The 13,439-nt window shown below is 40.1% G+C and overlaps 1 protein-coding gene across 1 annotated transcript; it reads right to left on the reverse strand.

The window, feature by feature from the left end:
* Positions 1-9,458: 9,458 nt before the first annotated feature.
* On the reverse strand, positions 9,459-13,076 carry LOC107703160 (globoside alpha-1,3-N-acetylgalactosaminyltransferase 1-like). Its single transcript, XM_016505697.1, has 8 exons — positions 12,999-13,076; positions 12,382-12,453; positions 11,619-11,648; positions 11,477-11,512; positions 11,264-11,308; positions 10,973-11,005; positions 10,751-10,885; positions 9,459-10,603 (listed from the first exon to the last, which is right to left on the reverse strand). The coding sequence occupies exons 2-8, from the start codon at positions 12,438-12,440 to the stop codon at positions 9,913-9,915; spliced, it is 1,029 nt and encodes a 342-aa protein (XP_016361183.1). The 5' UTR covers positions 12,441-12,453; positions 12,999-13,076; the 3' UTR covers positions 9,459-9,912.
* Positions 13,077-13,439: the final 363 nt, after the last annotated feature.

Below are 13,439 nucleotides of genomic sequence, written 5' to 3' on the forward strand. Positions count from 1 at the left end.
GTCCCCACTGGATGCAACAAATGCCTCATTTATAATGGGTTTTAATGTTTTTGTCTCGTCGCTCCGGCTGGGACACGTCATCACAATATGGTAAGGGGCGTAACATTTCTGTCACACGCTTGAGGTATTCGGCCAATCACAACGCACTGGATAGCTGGCCAATCAGAGCACACCTCGCTTTTCAGACCGATGAGCTTTGTAAAAATCGACGCATTTCAGAAAGGCGGGGTATAGAGGAGAAAAAATAATGTACAGTATGTGGAAAATAATGTGGTTTTTTTTACCTTAAACCGCATAAACACATTTCATTACACCAAATACACAAAATAATGTTCTTTTTAGCAACATCATATGACCCCTTTAACAACAAATTAGTCATTCAAAGAACAAATTTTATTTTTGAACATAAAAAATGTACTGTGGTCCGGACCTCAGTGGCCTCATAGCTGGTTACGGGCTTGCAAGCAGGTTACAATTCCAAGAATGGAATTGACAGCAGCCACCATCGCAGTCAAAATAGATAGGATGCTGAGACAGGAGCTTCAAATCGACTTTGAGGAGTCTAACTTATGGACTGACAGCACCACAGTGCTGAGATACATCGAGAATGACTCCACAAGATTCAAGACGTTTGTTGCAAACCAAGTCTCATTAATTAGAGAGGCTTCTAAATCTGCTCAATTGAGATATGTGAGCTCTGCAGATAATCCAGCGGACCCAGCCATGGAGGACACCTACCACGGAGGATATGGTAAACGCTGAGCTGGATCACTGGTGTGCAAAAGATGGCACATTTGCTAGAAGATAGGCTGCTACCAGACAAACCACCATTCACTAATACTGGAGTCGATTACTTCAGACCGTTTGAGGTGTGAAGAGGATGCTCTAGGGCAGGGCTGTTCAAACTCGGTCCTGGAGGGCCGGTGTCCTGCAGAGTTTAGCTCCAACTTGCCTCAACACACCTGACTGGAAATTTCTATGCCTAGTAAGAGCTTGATTAGCTGGTTCAGGTGTGTTTAATTAGGGTTGGAGCTAAACTCTGCAGGACACCGGCCCTCCAGGACCGAGTTTGGACAGCCCTGCTCTAGGGTCAAGAGATATGGTGTGCTCTTTACCTGCCTGACCATTAGAGATATTAATAAACAGTCATGGCCAAAAGTTTTGGCAGTGACACAAATTGTGTGTTTTGCAAAGTTTGTGTTCATTCACATTGTTTCTAGATTATTGTGTAGAGTAAACTACACAATTTTAAATAATTGCTAAAAGCTTCGTTAAAAAATTAACGTTTCACAAAAGAAAAAAAAAATTCACTGTTTTTTGATCCTGACACAAAATGAGCAGCTAACATTAATTGACTAATCATATCAGCAGCACATTTGAAAGTATGAATGAGTACTAATCATGTGAAGTCACTATCGTACTAATTAGATTGTAAGAGCAGACTGATTGCTATAAAAGGAGGGAAGAAGCGCTTCCAATCATTGTGTTCTTGTTAGCAATGGTTACCTCCAAAGAAACATGTGCAGCCATCATCGCTTTGCATAAAAATGGCCTCACATGCAAGGAAATTGCTACAAAGAATATTGCATCTGAAAGAACCATTTACCGAATCATCAAGAACTTCAAGGAGAGAGGTTCTTGGTGTGAGAGCATCTGCACACACAGTGAGGCCAAGACTTTTGGACAACGGCCTGGTGTCAAGAAGGGCAGCAAAGAAGCCACTTCTCTCCAAGAAAAACGTCAAGGACAGACTGAAATTCTGCAGGAAGTACAAGGATTGGACAGCAGAAGACTGGTGAAAAGTTATTTTCTCTGATGAAGCTCCCTTCCGACTGTTCGGGACATCTGGAAAATCGATTGTTCAGAGAAGAAAAGGTGAACGAGTCCTGTGTTGTGCCAACAGTGAAGCATCCTGAGACCATCCATGTGTGGGGTTGCTTTTCAACCAAGGGAGTGGGCTCTCTCATAATTCTGCCTAAAAACACTGCCATGAACAAAGAATGGTATCAAAACGTCCTGCAAGAGCAACTTCTTCCAACGATCCATGAGCAATTTGGTGATGATCTGTGCATTTTCCAGCATGATGGAGCACCATGTCACAGAGCAAGAGTGATAAAGAAGTGGCTCGAGGATCATTACATTGAAATTTTGGATCCGTGGCCAGGCAACTCCCTGGATCTCAATCCCATAGAGAACCTGTGGTCAGTCCTCAAAAGGTGAGTGGACAAGCAAAAGCCCACAAATTGAGATCAACTCCGAGGACTAATAAAGCAAGAATGAATCGCTATCAGTCAGGATTTGGCGAATTCCAGAGGTTATGAAGAACAAGGGTCAACACTGTAATTATTCATTATAAAATACTCATTATATTTTTTTTGCCAATAAAAGCCATTAAAACTTATGATATGCTTATCATTGTTTTTCAGTATACCATAAAAACATGTGGAAAAATAATCTACAAATACTGAAGCAGCAAACTTTGCAAAACACAAAATGTATGTCACTGCCAAAACATTTGGCCATGACTGTAGAAGTCGCACCTTCTCTGGACACGGACGCATGTGTCAGTGCTATTTGCCGATTCATTTGTAGAAGAGGTCATGTCTCAGTAATCCGTTCCGATAATGGAACAAAATTCACAGGAGCTGATAAGGAGTTGCGTGAAGCATTGCAGAATTTGTATCAGGCAACGATTCAAGAAGAGATACTAAAGAGAGAAATTCAGTGGATATTTAACACTCCTGGAGCATCTCGCCATGGAGGAGCCTGGTAATGTCAGATTCGCACAGTGAGAAAGGTTCTGAATTCCATACTGAGACAGCAGGTATTGGACGATGATGGCCTACATACACTGTTGTGTGAAGTGGAATCTGTGATGTATGCTGGTTCTTACCACTAAGTGGTGCCCTGTATTCAAGTATCCTGTGGAGTCGGAGAACAGAACATTATTAGAATAAGAAACACAGTCGGTGTGAACAGTTCTTGTGTGTCGTGTCTTCATTAATATCTTTGGACTCTTAAACTAGTAAGCCTAAACAGCTAACAAGTGTTACCAAAAGATATCACATGGTGTCAGAAGTTAAAGATGGATCAGCCAAAAGAATGAATTTTTAAAGGAAACACTGCAGAGAATTGGAGAATTTGGATTCAGAAGTTTGAGCTATATCTTGTGGCAAGTGGAACATCTGAGAAATCAGGCAAGATAAAGTATGCTACATTTCTTCACGTTGCCTGGGATGAAGCACTGAAGGTATTTAATACCATGGATTTTACTGAGGAGCAGGGCCGTGCACAGACCTTTTGAGGGGTAGCTGATAACTGTAGCTGATATACCACCTCAGCCTGTTTATCAATCGGCTATTGCTGAAGAGGATGAAGACTGGCCACCACCACCTCCCCCAGTGACATCAGATGAGAGACCAAGACAGCCCAATCCAGATCACAGAATCATAGAGGTCCTGGAGGAGCTAAATGAACGCATTCTTAAACTAGAACTGAAGCCGTCATCTTCCCCATCCACGCCGAACTATCAACAGCCAGATGATGAAACAGGACAATCAGAAACATGGTCAAGCCTTACTAATACTGCTGCTCCTCCATTGCCACCTCCAAGGGACTACAGCTTCACTGATGTACGACCACGTAGCCAGGAGAGATCGTATAGGGGTCCCAAACCTTCAATCCCAGACTTCACGTGTGATGACCCCAGAGAGTTTGCAAGACTGCGAATATCCTTGGAGAATATCCTCCCCCCTGATGCAACTGAGAGGTTCAAATACCAAATTTTGCTGGACCATCTCAAATTTGAAGAAGCCCTCTTAATCGCTGACTCTTATAGTAACTCTCTGTACCCTTACTCAGACACAATGGCCTCTCTCATCCAGCACTATGGCCAGCCTCACCAACTAGCTTTGCGGAGAATTAGCAGACAGACAGATGTAAAGGGTGACCAATATCATTGATTTATTTAAGGAAAAAAAAACCACCATCACCAAAAAAAGGGCACTTCGGAGTGTAAGGGCAAAAAGGGCATGTGCTCTGCACAGGTTGAGCCCTACCTGTGCACGTGACTGCTGAGGAGGAAGCTATTATTGATTATTGATTAATTAATGATTATGAGGTACTGAAAGAAAAGTTCAGACTTTACTGTGAACCAAGGAAAAGTCTAACATATCTAAGACACTTGTTATTCACTCGTGCACAGGCACCAAATTAACTGATTGATGCATATGTGACTGATTTAAAAAACAAGGCTACAGAATGCGAATTCGCACAGTTGACAGAGTCACTGATCCGAGACCGCATAGTGTGTGGCGTGAACAATGATCAAATCAGAGCTAGACTCTTGAGAGAACCGGATCTGGATCTGAACAAAGCCATAGATCCACGAGGAAACCGAAGTGACAGTAAACAAAATTAGTAAGATGCATCTTACAAAGAAGTCAACTGAGAAGAATGCTTCTTCAAGTGCAGTGTTGAAGAAAGAAGGAGAGTGTACTAGATAACAGCCACGAGCCGAGGAAGTGTTCGGCATATGGACAAATATGCAAGGTATGTCGCAGAAAAAAATCACTTCGGCAAGATGTGCAAAACGCAAAAACAAGACAAAACAAGGTTTTCAATGAAGAAAGTTCATGAGATTCACACAGAACTATTCGTGGGTGCCATCGAAGAGAAGCAGACTGGAAACAAAGTCGAGATGCAAGTTAATAACGTAACTGATGCCACAGTATTGAAGAAAGACAAGTGGACTGAAACACTAAAAGTAAACAAAAAGCACTTTCTTTTAAATTGGATACTGGAGCAGAGTGCAACGTAATCTCGTACAAAGACTTTCAAGCAGTTGCAGGTCACTGTGCAAGTCAAACTGTATGTTAGTTTCGTATTCTGGCCACAAGATGGAGCCAAAAGGTACAACAAAACTCATCTGCCAGTTTAAAGACAATGAAGCTGAGTTTGAGTTCCAAGTTATTGAGAAAGACTCGCCTGCCATCCTGGGAAGATTGGCCTGCACAGAGTTAGGACTTGTCAAAAGAATCTGCAAAGTAGACTGTGAAGAAAACACAGACATCCTGAAGGAGTTTGATGATGTGTTCAACGGTTTGGGGTGCATACCAGGTGTGCATCACATCAAGATTGATCCAGCCATGGCACCTGTGATACATCCACCCAGAAAAGTCCAGATAGCACTAAAAGACAAAAAGAAAGACAGAACTTAACAGAATGGAAAGACTTGGAGTCATCGAGAAACAAACAGAACCAACAGATTGGGTCAATAGTATGGTGACTGTTGTAAAGCCGAACGAACTTCGCATCTGCATTGACCCAAAAGACTTGAACAAAGCCATAAAAAGAGAACACTTTCTACTCAGAAGTTGACAGTTGAAGAAGTCGTGAGTGAAATGCCAAATGCAAAAGTTTTCTCAGTGTTAGATGCTAATCATGGATTTTGGCAAATCCAGTTAGACGAAGAATGTTCCAAGCTTTGCACGTTCAATACACCTTTCGGAAGGTACTCTTTCAAGAGGTTACCTTTTGGGGTATCTTCAGCTCCAGAAGTCTTCCAGAAGTGCATAGCTCAAAGGCTTGAAGTCCTGGAAGGTGTTGTAAATATCATGGATGATATACTCGTATGGGGAGAAAATGTGAAACAGCATGATGCAAGGCTTAGGCAGCTTCTGGAGAGAGTAAGAAGTATCAATTTGAAATTAAATCGGGAAAAGTGCAAGAGCAGAATGGATGAAATAAAGTACACCGGGCATGCACTAAGTGGAGAAGGTTTGAAGCCAGACCAAGACAAGATCGAAGCAGTTGTGGAGATGCCCAAACCACAAGGCAAATCTACCTTAATGAGGTTTCTTGGCATGGTTCAATACCTCGCAAAGTTTGTTCCAAACCTGTCTGAGACCAGTGCGCCGCTGAGGAAACTTCTGGAAAGTGGAGTGGCACTGGGAAACATCCCAGCAAAAGAGTTTTGAGGCACTTAAGTCACAGCTGAGCAATGCCCCAGTTCTCAGATTCTTTGATGTCAACAAGGAAGTGACTCTTTCTGTTGATGCTAGTTCGGAGGGTTTGGGAGCTGTTATCCTGCAGGAAGAACATCCTGTTGCATATGGTTCGCGATCACTGACTGACTGCCAGAAAAGGTATGCTCAGATTGAAATAGAGCTTTTAGCCATCGTGTATGGATGTGAAAAATTCAGCCAGTACCTTTATGGGAAAACAGTAAGAGTACAGTCAGACCACAAGCCACTGGAGACAGTGTTCAAAAAGCCTCTTCAGAAAGCCCCACCACGTCTGCAGAGGATGTTGATGAAACTCCAGCCATATGACCTGCAGGTAATCTACAAACCTGGAAAAGAGTTGAAAATAGCAGATTTTCAACTCTCATTTTTTAGCAGAGCCTACCTTGAGTAAGAAACAGAACAACGACTGGACAGAGACTTGGGAGTATATCAATTGTCAGAATGTCTGCCTATTTCGGAAGAGAAACTGAGAGCTGTCAAGGAAGCTACTGTAGCAGATAAAGAACTGCAGATGGTGATGACAGTAGTCAAAACAGGATGGAAGTGTGCCACCTGCAATAAGGAAGTACTGGACCTTCAAGGAAGAACTGACAATTTCAGAAGGATTGTTGTTCAAAAATACAAAACTCGTAGTCTGCAAGCAGAAATGCTGGAGAAAATTCATGAAGCTCATTTGGGAGTGATGAAGTGCAAAGAGCGAGCGAGAGATGTACTGTTTTGGCTGGGAATGGGAAAACAAATTGGAGATATGGTGTCAAAGTGTGCTGTGTGCAGTACCGTCAGATTAGGGCTGCACGATAAATCGCATGCGATATTTAATGCGCATCTTGTCAGTAAAGACGGTTCTGTAATCAGCGGTAAATCTCCATCACCTGCGCAGCTCGTCAGTGAACAGCGGCTCTGTGTAGTTAATGCTGCTCAATGTGAAAGCACGCAGGTGATGGAGATTTACCGCTGATTACAGAACCGGCTTTCTGACAAGATGCGCATTAAATATCGCATGCGATTTATCGTGCAGCCCTACTTCAGATGGAACAACACCAAAGGAGGAGTAGACCTTTTTCATTTCAACCAAGCAGACTATCTGCTATGGAATTGCGGACGAAGTTGTCTCAGATAACGGGCCACAGTTTGTGAGTGCACAATTTAGAAACTTCAGGGATAAATGGGAGTTCAAACACTCAACTTCAAGCCCCGGATATCCTCAGTTGAACGGTCAAAGTGAAAGAGCTTTGAAAGCGCAAGAAAGTCATGGAGACCCGTACATCGCTCTTCTTGAGTACATGAATATGCCACTTGGAGAAGTGAAGTTGTCTCCTGCACAACTGCTCATGGGCTGCAGACTGAAAGCCAGATTGCCAACAGCGAGTAAGTTGTTACAACCACAACTTCATAGAGGGGTTCAGAAAAGCCTAAAAAACAGACAGCAAAAGCAAAAGCTCTACTTTGACCGAGGAGCAAGAGACCTACCTGCTCTGAAGGAAGGAGAAAAGGTGAGATTGAGAGCAGAAAGTCACTGGCAGCCAGCTGTCGTGGTGGAAAAGCATGAAAAGCCAAGGTCATACCTGGTTCAAACGCAGGATGGAGAAATTTACTGAAGAAATCGAAAACAAAAGAGACAAGTTTCCAGAATTCATATATTCAGGATTCATTTGATCCAGTGATAAATGACTGTGTCCCAGATGTAGTGGCTGCAATGCCAGTGTCACTGCCAATCACAAAACCTGGACCGTTGTCTTCAAATCCTGAAGTTGTTTCAGAAGAGACTGTAAAAGTGACACATTCTGGCAGAGTGGTTAGGCCACCAAAACGTTATTCTTGCTAAAGTCCTAAGGACTTTTACTCTAGTAAAGAAATTTTTCGAGAGTTTAACACCTGTTATTTTGATTGGTGACACTGAGTTCAAAATTGAAAGTAAATTGCAAAACCAAAGGTTTGAAATAAGTTTATTGTATTGTTCTTTGAAAAGAAAAAAGAAAAAAAAGGGAGATGTGATGTATGCTGGTTCTTACCACTAGGTGGTGCCCTGTATTCAAGTATCCTGTGGAGTCATAGACTGTAAAAGTGTGGAGTCGGAGAACAGAACATTATTAGAATAAGAAAAGTTATTCTAATAATGTGTGAACAGTTCTTGTGTGTCGTGTCTTCATTAACATCTTTGGACTCTTAAACTAGTAAGCCTAAACAGCTAACAAGAGTTAGTTAGTTAGTTAGTTAGTTAGTACCCGAACAACCTTGAAGCCTTGACCCCTAAACCATCTGTTGTTGATAAGGAAACAGGTGTGTTCAAGAAAGACGATGTCTATGCAAGGTGTAGATGGAAACAAATTCAATACCTGGTGGATCTTTTCTGGCATCGGAGGACACTGGAATATTTACCTCTTCTGCAGGAACGTCAGGCTGAAAATAAACGTTGAGAATGGAGACATTGTCCTGATCATGGATTCCAATGCACCTCGGAATTCCTGGATGATAAGTCGCATCATCAAGACAATGCCTGACTCTAAGGGAAATGTTCAATGTGTGTGTGTGTGTTCAGACGAAAAACAGCAAGCTGAATCGCCCCATCTCCAAAATATGTCTTCTACAAGAAGCTGGCTGACTGTAGTTTGAATGGACGTTCAAGTTGTGACTCCAAAGACTCTTATTCTGAAGGTTTATGGCTCTAGATAATTTAATGTGATAACTGATATAGTTTGCCTGCCTATACAATTAGGGGCTGGGGGTGTAAGAGCCATAATTTTAATAATTAAAATTTAACATTAAAGTTAGAAGTGCTTCAGTAGATATAATTTTAATGTGTTTAGATTTACATGTACATTTGTTCCATGTGTTTATTCTGTAAAGGTTAGCTCTGCTTTAATATTGGACTTCCTTTAATAACCTTTAATTTTTGGTGTACCCTTTATGAAAGAAAGAAAGATGGAGCAACAGGTTTTTTGACCGGAGTTTATTTTGTTTCTGTTTCGTACAAGTACATCCAGTAAACAGTTGAAACTTGAACGAAGACCCGAGTCAATTCTTTGCCTGAAAGAATAAAGCAAGATTATTGCCACTACATATATTGTTGAAAAGCTGTTGTTTAGTTAAATCAAGTCACCTTTATTTATATAGTACTTTATACAATACAGATTGTGTCAAAGCATTAAACAGGAAAATATTGTATCGTTAATGCAAGAGGACAATAGTAAACAGTGATTTTTTTCTGTTAAAGTCATTTTATCATTGATTCAGTGATGTCATCGTCCAGCTCAGTTTAGTGTATTATCTATAAAATAGTTAATAATGTGTTTATGTTAAAATGTATATTCATAAATACATTTATATTTATACAAATATAAACAAATACAATTAAAAGGAATCAATATATTTATATAAATATATAGCATATTTGTAAAGGTATGCATGCATACATATTTTTATGGTGTCAAAATGTCATATTTCACAGAATGTTTGAGCATATACCGCAGGTTATATGGAAGGTTCTGTTCTTGCAGTAGTACCCAGAAAATATAATTTAATGTTACAATTGGTTTTAGCTTCAGACCTTGTAGCTCCCTAAACGTCCTCCCTAAACTCTCTACCTAGAAGTGGTAAAACAAAGGGTTGTCAGTGCTTTCAATACACGCAAATTGTGTTCGGTTACATAATAAAGAGTATTGCAAAAAGTTTGATAAGTTCATATTGTGTGTTTATTCAAAAAGATTTTGGCAGATAATGTTTCTGATATGTGCTCATAAACTGTATTTGTCTGTGATTATCCATTTCTTGGTGGCAGATGTCAACTTCCCTATTGCCAGTATTACCTGTTAACAGATTCACAGTGTCTTATGGGAGGCCTTTGAGAACACACCATGTCAATGTAGCTGAATACTGGCAACAGTTGCTATGGGTTTGGACGAACTTCAGCATAGTTTTTAGCTACATTAGAGAAGCGAATTACTTTAATTTGGGCTGCACTTGCACTGATGTCCCGCCACATATATTCAGGAGAGAGCAGTTTACTAGGTTTGTTCAAAAGGAAATACTTGTTCAAGTGAGACTCCTCTTGCCATGCCGCCTCAATGGACTTTGCAGCATCAATGTGCAGCTGCTCCCTGCAGGTTTTGGTGAGATGATGTACATCCTCCAAAGAGCCACCAAATGCAGCACCAGCATAATAATAATCACCTTCCCCCGCTGGAATGTATGCTTGAGACTCTGGTCTACGCTCATATGTGAATCGATCCCTTGGAGCATCAAAGAACCAAGGATGTATCACACCTACCAGACGACCCAAAGACTCCACACCCCAATGGCCATAGAACTTTGTATCTATGTCAAGGCAGAAAATATAGTCAGCCTCACTGGCCAGTTCATTCTCTATTAGTTTTTCCAGTTTTTCCATCCTGCCCATACTGATATCCTGCCATCTGTTCAAACTCGGAACCTTTCGAACTGTCAAACTACGGTTTTCTCCCATCTTCACTTCAGGAACTGATTCTGGTTGATCTGTAAACAAGTAGTAATGCACTCGAAATCCAACAAAGTAATGCTGCTCTGCTGACTCCAGAAAATCTTTGACAAAACGCGTGTATCTAACAAACAGAGAAAACAAATACAGGGAGAAATATTAAGGTTAATTTATCCTTTAATTATTACTATTTCCAGAATCAAGGAAAAACAGAGTAGGGGAAACAAATGAGGATTATTAATACAAGATGAGAGGTATCATGAAGACTTACTTTCCCAAAGCGAAGACAGTGGTTGCTATCGTGAGATTCTGTTGTTTGTAGATAGAGTCGATCAGTATGGGGTCAAAGGTTCCCTCCCAAAGGATTGGAGCTGACCATGATGTCACAGAAGCAACATCTGTCCGACTTCATTAAAAACACACATACAGAACTGTAATCATTTCATTCATGAGTGGAAATGGGCTATAACAGGGCTAAAAACATAATACTCACCCTACCAACGCACTCGGCTGGTTGTACAACAACCTGTAATAAAAATTAATAAGATCAACAGACATTTTTATTTGTTCATGGAGTTGATACACATTTAAAACATGGGTTTCCCAGTTCTTTTATTTCCATCTATAAACCGAAGACATCATCATTTAACTCTCACTGGTCATCTGATCAGAACCTCAAAAACAACCACGAACCAAAAATGTTTTTGTCTAGAGCAGTAGTCCTCATTAACTACGGATCAACTTAAAATTAAAGTCACTTTTATGAAGATGAAGTTTTACACACCCTGGTGATGAGCGCAATCCAAAGGTCTTTTGCTTCCATTTTGGCCTGATAATAACAGAGTCAAACTCTTACTCATTTGAATTTGATTATGTTGTGTGTCATTGATTGTGTGTGTGTTGATGAATATGAGCATCTACAGAAATACTAGCATGTGTGTGCATTTGTTTTTTTTGTGTTGAAGAGTGATGTATGTGTATGCATATCATTACTCACTTGATGATGACTTGTTCTATTATCTGCTGATTGCAGCTTAAAACAGTGAAATATCAAATAATTCAGTAATGCAAACTTCTCAAATCAAGACAACAACACAAACTACATCTGCACTATGTTTTTCTAACTGCACTAAACTCACCTGATCTGGTTATTGTTCAGGTAAATGAGCCTGTAAAGAAAGACATATAACTTCAGGAGAGATCTCTGTAAATGTGTAACTGTTTAATCTTCTTTTTTTAGAGTTTAGAATTTTATATCTTATGCTTGTCATGTACACAGAAAATGCAGAGTAAAGAATTGCTTGATATTGTAGGGTTGAAAATCAACCAGAACTTTTGTTCCCTGTCCCAAACCTATCATTCAGCAATCCTGAACCACTATAGTGAAACCACCCTTTGTCCTGATCAGGAAGAATGCGTTTTTTGCATTTTAGCATTGCGGTTTTCAAAACTGAAAAACACATTCTGTCTGAATGATAAGATATAAAACTCTAAACTCTGTCTGACAGAATGCATTTAAAAACGCTCACTGCCACAATTAAATTAAAAATTAAACAATTAAAAAAGGCACCTCTCACTGCAAAAAATGCGTTTTGATATGATATATCTTGAAAATAAAATAAAAATGTTCACATTTTTAAAGGGGTAATAAAATGCAGTTTCAGAAACGTACAATATGTTTCTCAAGGTTAGTTCATAAAGATTTTGGCTTTAAAAATAAGGTGCTTTAGCAGAATAGAGTGGCAATACTATGCTAAATACAGTCCTTCATGTACTCCTCCTGGCCACGTCAAGCACTACTGTTACCAACTTCTGAGAAATAATACTGTATTATTATCACATCAATTCACAACCCAAACACAAAGGCAAACCATCTAATATTACTGAAGAGTAATTACATACCCACTCAATACCATCCCAAAGAACACAAGAATGATGATAATATTCTGACGGAGCTGCATTATTCCTGTAATACTTTGAATACATTGATATGAAGTTAGAGACTGAAGCATAAGTGAGAGGAATAAAGCAAGAGAGATGTAGATCAAGGAAGGAGGAGCTTTCAGTTGACTCATAGGAACAAAATTATTAGAACTTCCGGTCCCACTTTATATTAAGTGGCCTTAACTACTATACTTACATCAAAAAATAAGTACATTGTGCTTATTGTGTTCACATTGTATTGCTTTTAGTATGTAAAATCTGAAACTCAAGAATACTTGTTTGTGATTTTGAACTCATTAGATGTAGTAAACGAAACAAAAGCAATAAATAAAAATTTGAATTGAAAATAAAACTGGCATACTGGCTTTTGACAGTGACACAAACCTCAGCTTGAATAAGTTTAGAATAGACAGAAAAAAAAATGAAAGAAAGACCAAGAACAAAACTATTTATGAGACTAAATATGAGAAGTTACAAACTCTGGACTCGAACTCTGGCACACCCTTGCTATGCATATCTGAGCTGTTGGAGGAACACTCCCAGAAAAAAAAACAAAAAAATAAAAAAAATTGTACCTTTAGGGGTACAACAGCTTGCCACTGTGGGGCAATACCATCAAAGGGACACTTTTGTACCTTCTTTACACCTTCTTTACTCTAAATCAGTGGTTCCCAAACCTGTCCCGGAGGACCCCCTGCCCTGCACCTTTTGTATGTCTCCCTTATCTAACACACCTGATTCCACTCATCAGCTCGTTAGTAAAGACCGCAAGAACTAAATTGGGTGTGTCCGATTAGGGAGACATACAAAATGTGCAGGGCAGGGGGTCCTCCAGTACAGGTTTGGGAACCACTGCTCTACATCATTTAGTTACGGTTACATTCCGTGGTTGTGTATTATGGTAGTATATTCTGTTAGGTGTGCTGGTTTTTTTCTTTTCTCTTTGTGTCTCTCTGCTGCTCTACCAGGTGCAGGAGAGAGAGAGAGAGAGAGAGCGAGAGAGAGAGAGAGAGAGA

The sequence above is a fragment of the Sinocyclocheilus anshuiensis genome, unplaced genomic scaffold, assembly GCF_001515605.1.
Source record: "Sinocyclocheilus anshuiensis isolate Anshui unplaced genomic scaffold, SAMN03320099.WGS_v1.1 scaffold794, whole genome shotgun sequence".
NCBI lineage: Eukaryota > Metazoa > Chordata > Actinopteri > Cypriniformes > Cyprinidae > Sinocyclocheilus > Sinocyclocheilus anshuiensis.

Excerpts from the sequence above, each read along its gene's own strand:
- LOC107703160 (XM_016505697.1), bottom strand. The coding sequence starts at position 12,440 with ATGCAGCTCCGTCAGAATATTATCATCATTCTTGTGTTCTTTGGGATG. Across the intron at positions 11,309-11,476 it reads ATAGAACAAGTCATCATCAA|GCCAAAATGGAAGCAAAAGA; the intron begins GTGAGTAATGAT and ends TGTTATTATCAG. Across the intron at positions 10,886-10,972 it reads CAGCCGAGTGCGTTGGTAGG|TCGGACAGATGTTGCTTCTG; the intron begins GTGAGTATTATG and ends TTTTTAATGAAG.